Here is a 20,272-nt window from a genome sequence, read left to right as displayed (position 1 = left end):
CAGCTCCAGGATGGACCCACTGCTGGCCAAGGCCAGGCCAGTTAGAAATAGTGGTAATGCCTCTGAGATAATAAATTTAGGAAGAAGAATAAAAAGTTCTTGAGCAGGTGTAATTGCAGCCAGAGAAGAGCAGAGTGAGAATATGTGAGAGGAAGAGCCCTGCAGACACTCTGACACACTGCAGGCACACTGACAGCTCTGCAGGTCAGGGGAGAAGGAGGAGCAGGAGCTGCTCCAGGCACCAGAGATGGGATTCCCCTGCAGCCCAAGGAGGAGCCCCCACTGCAGCAGGTGGATGCCTGGGAGGAGGCTGTGACCCCGTGGGAAGCCTGTGCTGGAGCAGGGTCCTGGCAGGGAGCTGTGGAGAGAGAAGACAATGCTGGAGAAGGTTTCCTGGGAGGACTTGTGACCCTGTGGGGTTCCACGCTGGAGCAGGCTGTTCCTGAAGGACTGAGCCTGTGGAAGAGGGACCCACAGTGCAGCAGTTTGGGGAGATCTCTTGCCCATGGGATGGCCTCATGCTGCAGAAGGTTCTGGAGCACTGTCTCCCATGGGAGGGACCCAGGGTGCAGCAGGGGAGCGACTCCTGTCCCTGAGCAGCGGGAGAAGCCACGGGTGGTGAACTGACCACAACCTCCCCTCCCTGTCTCCCTGAGATGCTGGGGGAGGAGGTAGAGCTGGGAATGAGGGAGAGGTGGGGGGGAAGGAATTTTTAAATTCTGATATTACTTCTCATCCTGCTCTGGTTTTTTTATTAAGAAATTCAATTAATATCTCTAATTCAAGTCTGTTTTGCCCGTGATGGTATGTGGCGAGTGATCTCTCTCTGTCCTTATCTCCACCCATGAACCCTTTGTTACATTTTCTCTCCCCTGTCCATCTGCAGAGGGGAAAGATAGAGAGGCTTTGATGAGTGCCTGGCATCCAGCCAGCATCAACCCACCACACCCACAACCTTAGTTCGCTGGTTTTTTGAAAATGAAGCCCACAAACAAAATGTGCAGCAGATATTTAGTGTTTAGGTGATGTGTAATGATGCAGAGCTGTGTGTGTGCCTGGGGAACTTAGAGGGGGTTCTGTAGCCTTGATTTGCTGGACCATATGTTACCCCAGATTTGCCAGGGAGGAGCAGCAGCGTGCAGAGATGGACACACTTAGAGGACACTGTTTATTCCCCGAGACCTCATCTCACCCTGCAGTATTATGTTGGATAATCCCAGAGTGATAATGGGAGTGATTTTTGCTTCATCACCTTCTTTGCTTCAGCCTTGCTGGCAGGGGAGTGGTTATGTCACATCCTGACCTCAGCAAAGCAGGAACACTTCTGTTCCCAGGCACAGCCATGGAAACAGTTTTCTAGGGGTTTTTTATTTATTTTATTTTCATCTCTTCTTGCTCTTACTGCAACAAGTCACTGGGTGCATATATAAGAGACAATACTTGGCTAAATGCACAGGGGAGCACAAAGAAACACTAAAATGTACCAGAAATCAATATATTTACACTAGATTTCACTTCTGGTGGTTTCAAGTTGTTCATCAAGCCAAAGCTGTTTTTTCCACTTTGTACACGAGCATTTATAAAATCAACATGTACAGCCTACAAGCAAGTGTATGTGAACATATTCTTGTGTCCCCACAATTTACTGCCTCCCCTCTGGAATTACCCCTCTGTGAGTCCAGAACAGATGTCACCTTCATACTTACAATAAATCCACCAACCGTCAAGCCTTGCATGCAGACATGGTGTAATTTTTTCTTTTAGCGCGAGATGGTGGTTTTTTTTTTTTTTTTTTTTTTTTTTTTTTTTTTTTTTTTTTTGGTTTAAAGTGGACAGAATACAAGCAGAGGAAAGAATTTGTTATCAACAACCAAAAAGGGAGAGTGTTTTTTTTTTCACACACAAGTGTGTGAAAAGCCAGAAGGCAAAGCACAGATGGGAATCTGGTGCCTTGGAAAGTGTGCAAGCAGTTTTATGTGTCAGTCATATTTTACTGTCTTGTCCACTGTGTCATGAATCTCTGCCTGTATCTGCATGTAGAAATGCCACAGCCTAATTATTAGCTATTAATTATATGCTGGATTCAAGTAAGAATTACCATAATGTGGCACAGCATCCATAAATACGAGATCCAAGAGGGGCAGAATGGCCTTTTGTTTCCCTCTGCAGAATTATATGCATGACCCAGTTTTTTTCTAATACTGCAGTGGCAGGAGAGACATAGCATTGTTTGTTCCACACAAAATGGGGAGGGGGGAAGGGCTCTATTTTGAAATGTACAGTAAATAAACTCTTGCATTGCAGAATAAGACCAGAGAAAGGATGCTCGAGTCTCTTGCTCCAGCCAGCCACATTTGCAGAGACATCTCACAGTTAATTATGATACTTGCCTGAACAGTCTGAGGCCACTCTCAGAATCCAATTTTCATGTTAAATGCCCCTCTGCTACTACATGCTGGGTCTCCTGTTTGCAATGCAGGTTGGCTTGACCTGCTGGTTTGGGTGGAGACCTGCGGGCCCCAGCCCCTGGTGCCTGCAGGGTTTGGGGTTCCCTGGGTGGCAATGGAAAAGAAGAGGGCTCAGTGCTCAGGCTTGGATGCCTGTGGAACACCAAAGCTGGGAGGTCCCCAAACACCTCATTCTTCAAACTGTGTGGTCACTGGGATGAGCAATGAGAGAAAAGGCAGCCCATTCTGGCTGGGAATGAAGATTTTGGTGGCTGAATTTTCACACCTGAGAACCCCCCCACCTTGGGCAGAGGTCCATAATTACAGGAGAAGGGGGAGGATCTAGTTTTCTTGGAGAAATTGAAATGCTGGTCTAAGGGTGACCCAACAAAGGGAAAAGGACAATGCAGTGATTATCAACTTCCCCCAGGAGCCTAGGAGATAAATAATTACACCGTGAATTCTTAGTCACAATGATGACATAATGCACAGAGAATGCACAGCACAGAAACCTTTTTCTGTCCTTATGGAGAAAATCTGGGAAGAGCATAGAAAAGGAAGGCAGGCCCAGAAGGGCACACAGTAGGGCCTGGGATGTGACCATGGTAGGAGAGATGAGGAGGAGGAGGTAGGAGAGGATTTTCCAGTTATCAACAATACTGAAAGTGAGGGACATTATTTTAATTACCCACAACTGGAAACGAAACAGAATCCCAGTCCAGTGAATCCCTAGGATGCTGGGGACAACATTTCAGCTCAGATGGACAAACAGTACATTCATCAGGCTCTGACCATGAGGAGCCAGCTGGGAACTGAAGGAACAGTGATTTTGGGGAAGGCAATCACCAAGTGGCCGAATTAATCTTTCTCACAAACAGGGAGATGCAAGAGCAGGGGCAGAGGGAGGCTGGACCCAAACCAGGTGATTTTGGCACACGTGGGGAAGCTGTGGACATCTCCCATGGGAGAGGGAGAGCCAGCACAGCAGGGAAAAGCCCTAAAGACACTGGGTGGTTTATCTTGCCAGGAGGAAGGCAGAAAACATGAACACTGAGCCCAACACCAGCGGCCCTGCTGCAAACCCAGGGCAGAGGGAGGTGGGAACTGTGGGAGCTCGTTGTGTGTTTACATCAAAAACTGCCCCATGGTGAAACCACACAGGAAGGCCTGAAGGAATTTCAGCTAGCACGGGTGGGAAACCAACACGAGGATCTGTAAACACATCAGGAGAAGAAAGAGGAAGGAGAGGAACCAAGGGATCACTTGGGAAAGGCCAGTGCTGTGTTCACAAAAATGCTCCTTGTCAGCAGCTGACTGATTGTAATTAGCAGTTAATCAAACCAAGGGGCGGAGCAGAAAGAAACCATCCAGAGGTGGTTTAGGTGGGACAGATGAGATGGAGTCAGCACAAGCAAAGGATGATCCTGTGGGAGGTGAGCAGTGGAAAGAGCTGGGATGTTCTTCCCAGTCACCCTGGGCTAGGAAATACCCTATGGAGCGGAAACCAGCAGGCACAATATCTCCCTTTAAAAAGCAGGATTTATACATCGGGAGCCTAACCCTGAGTCTTGGAAAAGACCCAGAACAAATTATTAAACAAACAGCTGATACAAAGCCAGAGGAGAACATAAGGATAAAAAAAGATGAATTGTCAAAAACAAATTGCCCAAACCAGAGTAATGTTCAGCTCAGGGTCCTTCTTGGGCAGCTGAAATGTGCCAAGATTTAGGCCAAGCTTTTGAGATAGTCTCATTTGACATTTTACCAATTCTCTTAAATTAAGGAAATATGAGAAAGTGAATTTAGGGACAATTTAATAAAATACAGCTGGACTCACTGCAGATACAAATTTCAGTCACACAAGGAGGAGATTTTGAGCCGAGTCTTCCTGGATCAGGCATAAAGGTGATCCTATTCAGCATTTTCATTTACTGGCTCGAGTGATGGCCCAGGGAATGCTTTTCTAAAATATGCAGGTTGTGCTGGATGTCAAGCACTTGGGAGGACTGGATGAGAATTCAAAATTACCTGGAAAAACTGCAGAAAAAGCCTGTCTTGAATAAGTTGAAAATCCAATAAATAACAACACAAACTGTGGCTCAGACAGAAGCATATCAAATGCACAGTACCCACTGGGGAGCTCTTACCCAGTGACAGTACAGCAGAAATGGAAGTGGAATGGCAATTCACAAAGGATGGGGTTGAGAAATCTGCAGTTGGGAAAACACCAGCAGAAGCAAATCTCCTTTCTGGATGCAGTGCTGGATTGCTGTGTGTAAGCCAGAGGAGGTAATTGCTCAGCTTGCCTCCATGCTGATAAGGTCTCAGCTGGACCAAGAGTCCTATTTAGGGCACACTTTGGCCAAGATGTTAATTAATTAAAAAAGATTAAGATACGAAAAAAGTAGAAAGGTTGGAGGATTTAACTTTGTTTTGCCAGGAAGGGGAAGCTGTGATAAAAAGCTCTTGGATACAGCCAATTCTTACAAAGAGCAGATATTCAAGTGTTGCAAGAGCAAATCACATTAAATTGCATCAGGGCAGGAGCTGCATCCCTGTTAACCTTTTACCTGCCTTTTTCTGTCCCTTGTCCCCCAACACACCCTCTTTGCATGCAGGGTGAGCAGCACATGGGGCTCACTGGCCACACCAGGGCTGAACACAGCAGCAGGAGGTACCTGGTGCCCCATTCTCCATCTCCCTCCCCTGTGTCCCCTCCTGCCCAGGGTTCCTGGCTCTGGCAAGGACATCTTGGCTGGACTGCCTCACCCAGCCACACAGATCTGAGCACTGCTGAGCACAGAAGCAGGGAAAAGGCAGCCGTGGCTCTGCAGCAGGACAGGGGCTGGAGCTGCACGGTCCAGTTTAAGCACCTGAAAATGTGTGTGTGGCCACCCTTGGAGTGGGTCCTCCAGCCCCTGCCTCAGCCCCTTGGACTCTAATGTAGGCTCAAGCTGTTGGATACGCATCAGTTGAAAATAAACCCAGCAATAATTAAAACACTGTGCAACGCTTTTCCCTTTGGGGAGTCGGGGGGAGGGAGGGGGGAAATCTGTTTGTATTTTTGGCCTGGTTTTCCTCATTTTCTGCCACAGAAAACAATTCTTCTTAATGATGACTGTTCCACATTCCCGCTCGTGTTCCTTGCCTTTGTTAATGTGAAGATTTAAATGCACCATTTAATGCCAACATGGGCCAATGAACTCATGGCTACACTCGCACTCCCAGGCTGCCAGGAGGATGCACGGTTCTATGACAGGCAATTAAAAATCCCATTATGGGACTACAGAATAAGAAGTAGATGATGTATTAAAACAAGGAACATGTTTAATTTATAAATCCAAGTTATTGCATGCTGTGAAGCGCTAGGGAGAGAAATGAATAAAGAAAGGACTTTGTAGAGCTGCTCGCTATTAAGTATTATAAACAGCAATATATGTCTGGCTGTCAGAGCCTCCTGGCAGCTCTGCATGCCAGGCAGCCCTCTGCCTCCCCTTCCCCCAGGGCAACTAATTTCTTCTATTTCCAAATCCAATAAGAATTTTTGCTGCATTAGCCAAAAAAACTCATAGCCTCAACATCAGGGAGTGTGACGTGAGCAACCTGGCCTAGGGGATGGGATCTAAAGTGGAATTGCACAATTGCTCTATTAAAATTCAGCCACGGTAATTAAAATTTGATAATAAAGACCTGCTCAGCACCTCGAAGCTATAGGGATGAATTTCTCAGGCATGTGCCTGTCCCTCCTGTGCCCAGCGTGGTGGTCCCAGCATTGCTCTCCTGGTAGCTGGATGCCTGGCTGGGAGAGTGGGCTGCCAGGGGCTCCCGTATTTAATTTTTGGAGGGAAAGGGAGAGGTATATCACATAGATTATACAAATAATTGCATGGATGGCAATTGCATGGATGGCCTCATCCTTCCAAAAAGGACTGATGCAGCAGGGTGCAGTCCTGGTGTAAAAACCCCCCCAAGGATGGCTGTTGGGACAGATTGAGGTCGTGAAGTACCTGAGCCCAATTCTCCCTCCAGATGGGAAGGCTGAGGCTTCTCCACGCTCCCTACACATATGCTGCAGTTATTCTCTGAAGAGAAATGCTTCTGGCCACAGGAGCTCTGGGGACAGAGGGATCCTACCAGGGACACTAGCCTGGGATGACCCAGCAGCCTGATCAGAGGAAATCCCAGAGAGAAGTCAGGGAGACAGATAAGGGGAGGGCAAGATATCCAGCAAGACATCTCAGATCCACAGGGAGGGCTGGGAGAGGAAACGGCCCATTAGCAGCGTCTGGGGGAATCAAAGAGCCATTGTGCACCGGGCTCTGCATGCAGCTTTCTCAGCGTGTTTCCACCTCCTTGGGGACACTGCTCCAGCCTCTCACCTCCTTACGTCAATGCATTTCCCAGCAGATTTCCCCATCTGTTTATTATCTCTGGTGGTGAAGGGTCTCATGGGGAGCTCTGCCTGCTCTGCATCTGCTCTTGTGACAGGCTCCATTCTGTCTGCAAGAGATGAATGAGCAGCCCTGGGGCGGGGAAGTCCTGGGAATAAATACTCTGCTCTGGGGAAGGGACCTTTCTGTGGTGAGGGTGAGACCCTGCACTGCTGCTGCGGTGAGCTGGAGAAGAATGGGAGCCGAGGTGGTCTTTGTCTTCATCCCCAGAAAAGCAATGACGTGTTCCTACATGTCTCACTTCACATGAATGATGGAATGGTTTGGGTTGGAAGAAACTCTAAGGATCATCTCATTCCAACCTCTCTGCCATGGGCAGGGTTGCCACCCACTGGACCAGGTTGATCCAAGCCCCAAACAACCTGGCCCTGAACACTTCCAGGATCTACAGCTTCTCTGGACAATCTGTGATAGTACCTCACCACCCTCTGAGTAAAGAATTTCTTCCTAACATCTAGACTAAAACTCTTGTCTCTTACTTTAAAAACATTCCCCTCTGTCCTATTAGTATCTACTCATGTAAGAAGTTGCTCTCCCTCTTTTTTATAAGCTCTCTTCAATTACTGGGAAGCTCTCTAAGGTCTTCCCAGAGCCTTCTCTTCTCCAGGCTGATCCAACCCAACTCTCCCAGTCTGTCTGCAAAGGAGAGGGGCTCCAGCCCTTTGAGCTTCTTTGTGGTCTCCTCTGGACCTGCTCCAACAAGTCCATGTCTTTCTTGTTCTGAGGACCCCAGATCTGGACACAGCACTCCAAATGGGGTCCCACGAGGGCCTGTAAGGATCCTGCTCTCCCTGGGTATTCATCAGGGAAGAACATTATTCTGCCATGTCTCCACCAAAGGCAATGCCCGTCTCCTGACACAATCGCTGGCCAAAGGACACACACGGCAAAGAAAGGTGATTAACAAATCCCAGACCAAACATGCCCCACACCAAACTGTCTGAGAGTTGGCTCCAGGGGGACCTGGGCACATGGGGAAACAACCAACAAGAAGAAGTCCAAATGACACAAAGCTCAGCTCCTGCAATACACCAGTGCCCACCTCAGAACAGCTGTGTAAACAGAATGTGTGCAGAGGGACATCTCACCCAGGCAGCCACAGGGACACCCAAAGCCAGAAAGGACACATTTCCCCTTCCCTCCTGTCAGTACCATGTCACTGGAGGATAAAGACATCCCTAAACCCTGAGGGTTTTGCAATGACACTGGTGTGAAAAGCTCTGTGTCCCCTGGTGCTCCCCAAGTCCCCACCTCAGCACTGGGTGGTGCAGGAGGTTTTTCTTGTGAGAGCAGTTCTGCTGTTCCTGGTTATATCACTGACCCATATTCCTGCCTGAGCTCCCAGCCATCACAGCATCCCAAACAAGCAGATTTTCCCCAAAAATGTGTGGGTATGGTCTGCTAGAAGGGACTTTCCAAACCATTACAAAGTGAAAATCCCTGTGACTTGGGAAAGTCCACAAGACACTTGCTGCCTCCACACTCTCTTTGACTTGATACTGCAAGGATATTCATGGACACCATCCAGGGCAAATGCTGAGTCCAGTGTTTGGGAAGGAATAACCCCCAGGCTACAGCACAGGCTGGGGGTGACTGGTGGAGGAGCAGCTGTGCAGAAAGGGCATTGAGTCACATCAATGCATCATCAAAGGCAAACAGGCCCTAGGGCTGTGTTTAGGCAGAGCATTGCCAGCAGGTAGAGGAAGGCAACTCCTCCCCTCTGCTCAGCCCTGCTGACACCATGACTGGATATTGCAACAGCCTCCAGTACAAGAGAGATGGAGCCACATGGGAAGAGTCCAGGGAAAGGCCATCAAGACGGTCAGAGCTCACACAGCCCTGTGGGATCACACAGCCTGGGAGGGGAGGCTGAGCGTGCAGGGCTGGAGAAGAGAAGCTCTGATGTACCTGCAAGGAGGATATGGAGATGATGAAGTCAAGCTGTACACAGAGGTGCACAAGGGGAACTCAGCAGACACTGGACATAAGCTGAAGCCAGGCAGGTTCAGACTGGATATGAGAAAAAATGTTCTCACTATGAGGAGGGCAGTTCAGCACTGATACAAGGTGCCCAGAAACGCTGTGCTGCCTCCAGCCTTGGAGGTTCTAAAACACAACTCAATAAAGCCCCAAGCAACCTGGTCTGACCCCAGAGCTGGCAGGATGAAGAGGTTGGGCTGGAGACCTCCTGCAGTCCCTTCCCACATGAGCTATCCTGTCATCCTACAGTGCCCAAGGCCATCCCATGCCCACGACACACAGTGCATCTGTGGCTCAGCAGTGCCAAATGCTGGCTTTCCTCTCTAGGAACAGCCCTGGTGATTGCATCTCCTCCCCTGCTGAGGGACCTCCACCAAACCCACAGCTACCAGATGGCCAAAAGCTGCCTCCCCCAGCACTAGCAGGGAGAGGGGGAGCAGGGAGCCTCCCGGCACTCTCCCAGGCATCCCTAACCACAGCACATTGTTCTGGGCATCACACAATAACCCCAGACAGAGCAGGGCGTCGTGGGGGTGTGGGATCCACAGTCACGTCCGGGCTGCTGCACATCACCCCCCGGAACAAAGCCTTGCGGGAGGGCAGGGGGCTGAGTGCCTGGCCTGGGGTGCAGGAGGGAGAGGAGGGCAGCTCTCCTTCCTCTGTCCCAGTCAGAATTTGATTATCCAAACCCAGCAATCGTAAGCGTCCCCCACTCATCTGGTAACAATAATGAGCCAGGGAACAGCTTGTCCTCGCCTGGCACTGCACCACTGACCAGGCCATGCAGCCAGAGCACACCTCCCCACGCCCCTGGTCCTCACCCATGCTCTCTGCAGCTACCTGAGAGGTTGCAGAAAGGTGGGGTCAGCCTCTTCTCCCAGGTAAGTAATGAGGATTAGCCTCAAGCTGCACCAGGTGAGGTTCATCAGGAGGAAACTGGACATCAGGAGGAAATTCTTCATGGAAAGGGTTGTTAAACATTTGTCGTGGGGTGACAGCCTTTATGGATTGCCCAGGGAGGCGGTGGAGTCACTGTCCCTGGAGGTGTTTAAGGAAAATGGGACATGGCACTGAGTGCCGTGGTCTGGTTGACAAGGTTGTGTTTGGTCATGGGTTGGACTGGATGATCTCAGAGCTCTTTTCCAACCCCACTGATTCTGTGAGTCTGAGTCACTCCTCTTCCACTCCTGCTTGCGCACAAGCTGAGCCTGATGATGGAAACCGAAGGTCTACATGTTCCTGGGTCAAACTCCTCTCACTGCATGACCTTTAGACCTGGGCTCAGCACGAACAGTATCAGAAATTGTGCATAAAAAATGGCTGTCCTTGGATTTTGACTCTATTTAGTGAGTCTTATTCTGAGAGAGGACAATATGGGGCTCCTGCTAAGGGCATCACTGATGGGTAGTGGCTAGTGGGGATGGATGGATGGATGGATGGATGGATGGATGGATGGATGGAAGAATAGCTGATGCCTGGGAGAAATGCACAGTCTGCAGCTTGAGACCAGTGAACTGGCACAGTGGGAGGCTGCAGGATGGAGGCAGTAGCCAGTTTTCCTAGGGGCCATGGAAAAGCAAAGAGAAAGGGAAAGATGAACATGCCTCTGTGTACTTTGGATGGCGTTGTTGTTTGTTGTTACAAAATCTGCTTTCCTGCTTCCCTTGCCTCCCTTCCCTCCAGTGGAGCACTGCTTTGTTAAGTTTCTTTGCTCACAAGTGGGGAAGGACAGCTGGGGAGGGAAGCAGGGGAAGGATGGCTGAGGCATGGTGTGAGGGAAGGAGGGCAGAGGCAGACGTGGAAGGCTTGTAGGGGAGGAGAGTCCCTTGAGTATCCAGGCTGGTTTGACTAAATTTTCCGATGTTTCTGGCTAGAAATTAGTGACGTGTTTTTGAGGACCCTTAAAAATTAAGGGTTCCTTAATTGCTCTCTTGTGCTGCCAGAAAGGTTACATTTATTACAGAATTACCTCGGTTGCAGCATCCAGAACTTTGAGGGATGTGTCCTGGCTCATTTTCAAGGACAATTTGCTCCATAGACATTTCAGGACTTGAAGAGAAGGTTTCCAAAGGTGAAATGGAAAATGTGCTAAGAGCAGGAATGTGGTAGCTACATGTCCAGCCCTGTGCTTCCTCTAACCAAGCTTATCCCACGGCTGTGGCACTGTGTCCCACCATCCCAGTGCCACCCAGCCAGCAAGTGCCCCACAGTGATGGGGAAGGGCTCAGGGTGAAATGAACTGCAAGCAAGGCCTGGTGCAGCCACAGTGCTCCCAAGGCCCTTCCCAGCCATCACCAGGTCACAGCAGTCATTCCCAAACTGCTGTTGGGGCTGTCCCAGGGATCTCTCAGCAGCCTTGCCCAGTTCCCTCAGTCTCAGGCCTTTAACCTCAGTTGTCATTGTAACCCCAAATGGCATCTCTGCTTCTCCTCTGACCCGAGGTGACCTTGTAGCCAGCATTCCTGCAGCATTTGTATCCATACTGATTATCTTTCACCCACAGGCTGCCTGGAACCATCCCTCACGCCCACCCTATCACCCTTGCATCAGCTTTGGTGTTGCGCAGCCTCCACACACCCAGACTACTCATCTGGCACAAAAATAACTGAGTGGAAAAAGGGAACAGGCTTCTGCTAAGTCAGGGCCAAGTTACCCGGCACAAGAGCTAAGATAAAGGGGAGGATGGGCTGGTGGCCTGGAGCTGCAGGAGAAAGGACATGAGTGAGACCTCTGTGTTGGCAAGCTCCCAGGCTGGTTCAAGCTGATGTGCTCAAACCATGGCTGAAAGGGATTTGAGCTCAGGGTGTGGAACCTATCCCTCCTTCTCCCTCACATCCAGCTGCAGTTTAACTGGTGGCAATCAGAGCAGAAACAATCACAGAGAGGGTCTGACAAGCTGCTAAGGGAACAGAAAAACTGCCCGGTTTATAGGAAGGGCCTGGAGGCTGGTGAGAAGGAAGGGATGTGTCCTTCCCAGCAGCTGGCCTGTGAACTCCTCACTGATTTACACATCCAGCCGTGTTATTCTTTCCAGCAAGAGTCCCCACTAAGGATCCTCCCTTCCAAAGTCATTTAGCACCGGCGCTAATTCTCAGTTTCCTGAAGGAGGATTTGCAGGCAGTTAAAATGTTTGAAGGCAGGAGAGTGCCAGACTGAGGGAGCTTCCTACAGACTCCTCTTGTCTCCCAAACTGGTGTGTAATGCAAGGCTGGAGCTCTCCTGCTGGAAGCCTTGCTCCCTGGGTCTTCATCTCCACTGAAAGCTTATGGCATAACCAGCTCCTTGTACAACCCACTGGCATACTCTAACCAGTGCAAAGTCTGTAAATCAGTCCTTAAGCTCGGTCTGCTTATGTGATGATTAAATGGCCTGAAGTGATTTAAATCTGCCAAGCTTGGGCGAGGCTGTGCTGGATGCGGGAGCCCAGGGGAGATGAGAACACCTCGCTACCTCCGGGTCACCTTGCCCTGCTCGCGGCGGAGCTGAGGACACCCAGGCACTGCCTGGAGCCCCGGCAGTGCCGACAGTCCCTGCAGCCTGCTCCGGGAGCGCTTCCCACCGCAGCCGCTCGGCAGGAAAGGCTGCCCGGCCACACTCGGCCGCCGTGGCGGGGAACACCCACCCCGCTGCCAGGACTGAGGCTGCACAAACCGCGGTGATTCAGAGAGCCGGCATGTTCCCAGGCTCCGTCACCCACCTACGCTGAGGCTGACCCGCTAGTGATTGCCCCGATGGTTCTCCGTGCCATCCGGGACTTCAGTCTCATTTCAACCTGCTACTTGCCTCCTGAGCTATCCCCATCCAGGGTCTCCTCCATTCCCCCCCCCCCCCCCCCATCATCCTCACGGATGCAGGAGGGCTTTGCTTTCCTCGCTGTGCTGTCACCTGATACCCGAGGGAGCCGTTGAAAGGCTCTGGGTCTGGCTTTTGGGAGGCACTAACCCACACGGAGGCAGCCCTTTCCCCTTTTCAAGGACACTTGAGTTTAATGTGTGCTATTATCCCCTGGTCAGGCACTATTTTAAGCTCTTTGCATCTCTTTGCTGTCACTCCTAACTGCCCTGAATAACTCTGTATGCAATATAATCAAATACGTGTGCAGGGACAGTAGAGCCCCATGTGAGCTACTTCTCACCCTGACCATCCTCCCCCCATGAACATCACTACCTGATTAAACTGCGATTAAGATTATCTGTAACCACTCAGCAATGAGATATCTGTGACCACTCAGCAATGCTGAGCGTGGTCACTTGGGAAGTGACATTCTCCTGGGGCTCCAAACCAAACGAGACCCCAAGGCTGCAGAGCCAGCCTTGGGCAGAGAAAGCAGCGTGCTGTGCAGAGTGCAATGAAGCCTGTTGGGTTAGAGGAGGTCAGAGTTATTTGCTGGTTCCCCTCTGTACCAGGGGGATGTAGGCTGGATTAGGCAGTGGCTGCCGGTGCCACTCCACAGGTCCTGCAGGTGACACAAGGCACAAAGCTGGCAGGATCACGTGTGCTGGGTAATCTGACACAGAGGGGATCTTGCATCCACAGCTGACACGGATAACAGATTTGCAGGGGGGGTTGTTTGCTATCTGTATTTGATGTTGAACCTGCAAGAGTGCACAGTCCTTCCTGGAAAGCAGTTGGCTTTGGGAAACTCCTACTGAGCTTTGCAGTGTTCTCCAAAAGCTCTGCAAACCACCCCATCCCCTTGTCACCTCCCTGTCCCTTATGCTGCCCACAGAGGAGCAAGACAACAAGTGATCCTCTGCTCAGCATGAGGCTCTGAGCTCTGCTCATGGCTACACCACTTAATCCACTGCTTCACTTCCTCCAGTGTAAACCCAGGGACACTGCAAGGCTTTCAGGTTCATCCATAAAAATGGTCTTCATAATTTTTCATTTCGGCTTCATGACCATCAAGATACCCCCGCTGAGAGCAAGGCTTGGCTTTGTTAGGCACTGTTCAAGCCTCAGCCCCAGAGCACTTGCACTAAGGAGAAGGAAAGGAATGAGGAAGGGAGGAGGGAGGTGAATGAGGGCACTGGAATGAGGTGCCCAGAGTCCCAGTGCTTCTGCTGAGGTTAATAAGAGCATTCAGGCTTCTGTATCCAGACCTCACTCTGCAGCTGAGCCAAAGGATCTCCTGCAAAACAAGACTCCAAAGGGATAAAACCCCATAAAAAGAAGATTTAAATGCATCTATTATTTTAACTTGGAGAGGTGCAGATGTGACTGCTGGGCTTGTTCCACATGCACCAAACCAGGCGTGCAGGCAGCTGTGGCTTTCGGTCAGATAAAAGTTGTCCTGCTTGACAGCACTTGCATGACTTGGAGGTCAGGAAGGAAACTTCTTCAGAGCAAGTCACTGAGCTGGGAAGGATGTGAGATGCCAACCTCATGAGCCTCACCCCCTGATCTCACCAGGGGAGAAGATGCAGGGCCACCTGCGCTTCACCTGCAGCCTCACCTCCCCATCCCACCTGCTGGTTGTCTCACAGCCCTGGGCACAGGCCTAAGGCGGTGTTCATGCACTTAGCCTGGCCATCAGATGCTCCTTCTCCTTTCTTAAAGTCCTCTGGGAAAGCAGACTCTGCAGCTGTGCATCCACTGTTTCCAGAGGAGAGATCAGCTCAGTGTGATGGCAACCAAACCTCCATCCAACAGTGCCACACTTCACTCCCCATCTGCCACCCTACCTCCCTGGTGCCTGGCCCTGAAATCCCATGGGGTTCTTGAGGTGGGAAATCCATCAGTGATAACACACCTGGCTCAAAATGACTGTGTTTTTGTGTATATATATATATGTGTGTGTGTGTGTGTGTGTGTATCTATATATTCCTGCTGGGAACATCTGCTCTCGGTAGACATTTCCCTTCCCAGTTTCCTGGAGATCATAGGGAGGGTCAAAAGGGTGAGAACGCCCACCCAAACTCTCCTTTCCCTCACCCAGGGAAGTCTATGGGCTTTGTTGATTTAACTTCCCAATTCATGTTAATGCAAATTGTAATTTTGGTTTCTATATGAACTGGAGTCATAAATTTTCCCATGCAGCAGCTACTTTCCCATAACAACAACACCAACACAGAAATGTTCTGTTTCTATGGGAGATGTGGAAGCAATGGTCCATGTACAGAGAATGAGACACTTTGAAAGGAAATTATGCCTGCCCCATTAGCCTGATGTCTTCTAGGGCAAGTCAGGGATAAGAAATCATTTCCTGGAATGTTTCTGGTTTCTACAGGGTGAAACAAGTGATGATGCCCCATCCTCAGAAGGGTTCCAGGCCTGGCTGGATAGGGTCCTGGGCAATCTGGTCTAGTGGAAGCTGCTCCTGATCATGGCAGGGAGTTGGAAGGAGATGATTTTTAAGGTCCTTTCCAACCCAAACCATTCTCTGATTCCATGGTTTTGTGGCATATTCTTCCAAATTTCCCAAATAGCTTCTCTTGGTAAGACAATTCTTCCCAATTCATGAATAGGCTTGAATAAGCCTCAGGTGACTAAGCAGGAGCACTGGCTTTGCTCACAAGACAAGAGACCTTGCTGTTGGAGAGTGATAATTTCTGGTGGCAAACGAGGTCAGTGGATGCCCACTCGGACTCCTACCACCAGCTTAGCAAAGACCCAGCAGTCTGTGGTCAACATGAGCAGCGAGTTTCACCTACTCTGATTAAAAAAACCCTCCTTGTTTTTCAAAGTTACCAGTTCACTGACCTGGGTGTATTTGCATGACTCACGGGGTGGCATAAGGGGGAAAAAGGAACCGAATGCAGGGAGGCGAGGAGGAACTTCTTGAGCAGCTGCTGCGTCCAACAAAAACACTTAACACGAAACTCCGGCCTCAGTCACCCGTTCCCTGTTTTCCTCTCGAAGAGTGACAAAAGTGGAGAAGCAGCAAGCTGGTCACTAGTAAGTAACTTACATCTCAGCCAGTATGAACCAGTCCAGGCAGCGTGACTGGGGTTTGTCATTGCAAGGGCTCCTAGGGGAGGAGGGACGGAGGATTTGCAGATCAGCCCGTGCATTTTTGGATAATCTCTGGACTGCCTTTAGGTTCTGTATAAATAATAATAATTAAAAGCGGATGTAACTAATTGGAATCCATTCCAAAGCAGCAACATGATCCATCTTATTGCCAATCCCCTGAGTCACCCTGTCCTCCAGATGATTATTTCTCTGCTTTTCCCTAATACAATCTGAACGCTGCCCTTCACAGTGCTGATGGACCCAGCGTGGCTTGGTGCTGTTGGGGCATTTCAAACCCTCTTCCAGCCCAGACACAACCAGGCCACTTAGTCCTGCACCAAGATCTGCCATGTATTTCATCAGAGACCTACACATTCTTAAAATTAAAATTCACTCCATCATCCACAAGCCTGGTGTTAACAAGTTGTGTTATTGCCTATTACTTGCCCAATTTATTTTGAATTAAAAGCAGTGATGGGCATGCCATTGCTTTTGAAGAACTTTTTTTTGTTTTTTAAGAACTTTTGAAGAACTGTGTCTTGGTTTGCATTTTGATCTCCCTTTGGGATGAGGCTCCCCTTCACTGACCTCCTGGGAAGAGCATGTTGTTCCTGGGTTTGGGGGCCCCGAGGGAAGGCAAAGCCCAAAACAGGGCTCTGCAGCACTTGCACAGCAGCACAGCCAGCTGTGGAGGAACATCTTCTCCCTGCACATGTGACACACTGGCTCTTATTCCCCCCTGGGAGCAGCAGTCCTGCCACCACCACCCCAGCTCTGAGAGGGAAGCTCTCCAGACTCATTCCCAGGCTCCCAAGGGTCATTTGCTCCTCTCCAGCTCCCCTCCAGCATTAGAGATAGAGAAAGGGTGGGGAGAAAAAATCCACTCTGTCTGGGAAAGGAGCCTTCTAGCTGGACTCCAAACTCCCTGGAATCAGAATGAGGCTTCTTGTGAGCTTCAGAAGGGCTTGGATGGAATCCACACTTCTTTAGAGCAAGAGCACCACATTCCCCCCCATTCCTCCTGGGTTTTAGATGGGATTTTATAAGTTCTGTGCTGTTTTCTTTGGCATGGCACTGAAACCCTCCCTTAGTTCATCTGCCTTCAGGGCATCTCCAGAAGGTGACTGCTGGTCACCAGGATTTCTGCAGGCTCTGGAAATCAGGTGTTTGAGTGTTTTTCTCAATAGAACATCAGCTATGTGGAGAGTCATAAATAGCCTTGATTTGCAGCACTCATAAACCTTGAACGCCCTGATCAGCCGTACCTGGGGGTGCCCTGGTCTCCTGGTCAGACTTTGGAACAATGCTGAATTCTCACCTCAGTTCCCATTTCCTGTAAAGACCTTGGAGGCAGGATGCATCCTTTGCAGTCCTGACTCTGGCCCCATCTCCTGTTTCCCCTGACTCCTTGGGTAAACCTGGACCTGTTTCCATCACCTGCCACAGCTATCAATGGACACTGTGACCGTGACCCTGCCTTGCCCACCCTGCTCAGATGTGCAAGGTGGGCAGTGAGGCACTGTCTGTGCTGTGGCCACAGAGGGATGCTCCACGGAGGGATGTGTCTGTTCCCTGATAAATTCCTCCACCACGGGGAATGTGCTACGTGTTGATAAGAGTCATGGAATGGTTTAGGTTGGAATGGACATTTAAAGGCTGTCTAGTGCCAACCCCCATTCCAACGGCAGGGATGCCACGTGCTGCACCAGGCTGCTGAGAGACCTGTCCAAGCCGGCCTTGGGATGAGGGATGAGGCAGGGATGGGGCTCCACAGCTTCTCTGGACATCCTGTGCCAGTGCTCACCACCCCTTCTGTGAAAAAATTCCTCCCTGTCTGTGTGACATTGGAGAACACGGAAAATAAAAACAAACAAAAGTCTCCCCCGGGAGATTCCAGGGTGCCGAACACCCACACCCGCTGCGATCCCCGGGACTGCTGATCCCCAGCGGACCCAGAGCACGCGGGGAAGCGGAGCGGCCGCTGCCCCACGGCCGGGGCGGGCGATGGGGACGCGGGAGGCGGCTCCGCTGTCCCCGCGCCGTCCCCGACGCCTGAGGCAGCGCGGCCGCACGGGCAGCGCCTCGCCCGCAGCCCCGGCCCCGCCACCATGGGGGCCGCCGCGGCGAGCCGGAGCTCCGCCGGGTTCGCCGGCATCCTCGCGGTGAGTGTGCGGAGCGCGGGGACCCGGCCGTGCCTGCGCCGCCCGCGCGGCATCCGCGTGTCCGCGGCGTGGGTGGGGATGTGCTGCAGTGCGGGGCTGCCCGCCCGCGCCTCCTGCCCCGCCTGGGGCAGCCCGGCGGCAGGGGAGGGTGCTTGGGTGTCCTGCTGGCCCCCTTCGCCTGTCGGGGGCTGTGCGGGGCTGCGCTGCGCCCTCCCTGGAGCTGCTGCCTGTCCCAGCCCCGATCCCGGCAGGGGACGGCGGCTTGGCTCGATATTCCCTGCGGTATCCATCCTCCCCATCCCTGCGTTAGCGCAGGCGGCGGCATCCCCCAGCCAGGGCTGAGCGGATCCTTGCTCCGCTCTCTGCGCTGCTCCGGGAGCTCGGCGCTGGACAGGGATCCATCCATTCATCCATCCATCCGTCCGTCCCTCCCCTCAGCAGCCGCTTTTCTTGCCACCCTTTGGACAGGCAGTAAAACTCCCCGCTGCGAATGGCAGGCGGCTGCCCTGACTTATCGCGGAAATGTTTTCCGGCAGCTTTATCTCCCCTTTTACCTTGCCAGGTAGGGCACTTCCCAGCCAGCTCTTTGGGGCTGCATCCCGTCTCCTTGGGGAGAGACAGTAATTCGGTGTGTCAGGCGGACGCCGCAGCTGCTGCGGCTGGGTTGTGTAACCGAGGGGAGCACTTGCTCTTGAACTCAAGGTGGATCTGAGCAAGCTGGCGCTGGCTCGACAGGAATCCGAGTAAACAGCAAATAATCTGAAGCTGGAAGGGCATTAGCCGGGAAACAGCCCCTGGAGGCGAAGGGGAACTTGGCGCAGTGGCGGAGCAGACGGGGTCCGTGCTGGGTGCTGGCCGGGCGCTCCCTAGTGCTGGATTCCCGCTGGGAGAAGCGAGCCGGGAGAAGCCAGTGCTGCTGCACGTCTGGAAGATGAGATGCTGATGGGGAGTTTGAGATATGCAGCTCCAGCTGGGATCCTGGAGGTCAGTTGGGAATGGTGGGTGTAGAGGGAAGAGGTGGGAAAAAGAGTGATATAAAAGTCTGGGGAAACACAGGAGCAGTTTTGGGGCATGAGGCAAGACTCTGAGCAAATACATGTGTGTTACTTTTGTGTGTGAGTGTGTTCTCACTCCTGTGTGTGTGATTATACAAGCAAGCAAGGAAAAATTCCCATTTTCTTCTGAGCTGGCGGGATCCTCCTTGGGTTTTCCGATACCTTCAACATTTTGGGCATCTCCCTTTGGTCACACAAGGAGTTCATATGTTTCCAGCCCGAAGGAAGTATGTTACAGGGAGCTGTGTTCAAATCGATAGCTTGTGGGTCTTTTACCAGTACAGCAATCCCAAATCTGCCTGGCTGCTGGGCTTTGGAGCAGTAGCAGCTTGGCAGCTTGTGTGGGGCTGGTGTTGGCTGTGATTTCATTTGCTTGGTGGATTTTTTGGGACCCCACTGACTGCTGCAAGGTAGTTTCCACCATCTCCCCCGCTGCCCTTGCCTGGAACCAGAACGACATCACCTTACTTCGGCTTGGGGCTTTTGGAAAGCTGGGGGATTTCATCTGTTTGGAGTAAAACTGTGGCTGGCAGGGATGCTCCCGAGCTCTGGTCTGTGCTGGCTGCAGGGCTGGCTGCTGGGTTTTCCTTCATAGGGACCAGATGTTGTGGTGCTGCTGTTCTGGCTTGCTCCACTCCCTGTGTTTTGCTCTTGAGATGGGTAGAGGAACTGCTGAGCAGTGAGTCCCATTTCACAAACCCCAAACCAGCTGAAATAGCTGGTCGTGTTGCAAGAAGCAGAAATTTGCCTTACTCTTCAGTACTCTCCTCACATGCAACTTTTTTCGGACCGAGTAATTTGATCCTTTTTGCAGTGATCAGGGCAGGACGTTTGCTCCTTCTGTCTGCCAAGTTACCGTAAAACTTCCAGACCAGTTTATTTGTCCTTCTGCTGTTTTTATGTGTTTATTTCTTTTACTTTAATGTTGCAAGCACTTTCCCAGTAGTGTTGGCGAAGGGTGCAGCTGACCTCTGGGAAGGGCGGCAGGCAGTGCAGCTCCTCTCCAACTTGTGCCAAGGCAATGCCACAGAGCCAGCTGCCTTTTCTACCGAATTCTGCTGGTTTTGCTTGGAAACCATTGCCAGAGCATCAGTTTAGCACTGTTGGTCCCTGCTCACTTGCAGGTCTCTGCTCCTGCTCTTCTTTACCAGGGTCAAGTGCCCTGTGTTTAGCTGCAGTTTGTGTTTTGGGTTTTTTTAATTTTAAAAAATTTTTAAAGATTT

The 20,272-nt window shown here is 51.1% G+C and overlaps 1 protein-coding gene and 1 long non-coding RNA gene across 3 annotated transcripts in view; one reads left to right on the top strand and one right to left on the bottom strand.

The window, feature by feature from the left end:
* Nucleotides 1-18,642, bottom strand: part of LOC121344136 — a 47,620-nt gene extending 28,978 nt beyond the window's left edge. The window contains exon 1 of the long non-coding RNA XR_005953794.1: nucleotides 18,549-18,642. This is a non-coding gene — a long non-coding RNA (uncharacterized LOC121344136). The remainder of the gene's footprint in view (nucleotides 1-18,548) is intronic.
* The window catches only part of TNFRSF21 (TNF receptor superfamily member 21), a 35,242-nt gene continuing 32,833 nt past the window's right edge, over nucleotides 17,864-20,272 (top strand). The window contains exon 1 of one of the 2 annotated variants that reach the window (XM_041419832.1): nucleotides 17,864-17,994. In XM_041419832.1, the coding sequence (XP_041275766.1) occupies nucleotides 17,941-17,994 (54 nt within the window). In that variant the 5' untranslated portion in view covers nucleotides 17,864-17,940. Of the gene's footprint in view, nucleotides 17,995-18,782; nucleotides 18,979-20,272 lie in introns of those variants that run through there. The other variant, XM_041419840.1, reaches the window with a different exon arrangement.

Source organism: Onychostruthus taczanowskii, unplaced genomic scaffold (genome assembly GCF_017590055.1).
Source record: "Onychostruthus taczanowskii isolate IOZ18803 unplaced genomic scaffold, ASM1759005v1 scaffold11, whole genome shotgun sequence".
Classification (NCBI taxonomy): Eukaryota; Metazoa; Chordata; class Aves; order Passeriformes; family Passeridae; genus Onychostruthus; species Onychostruthus taczanowskii.
Note: the sequence above shows the minus strand (reverse complement) of the source record. Positions and strands in the feature narration are given on the sequence as shown.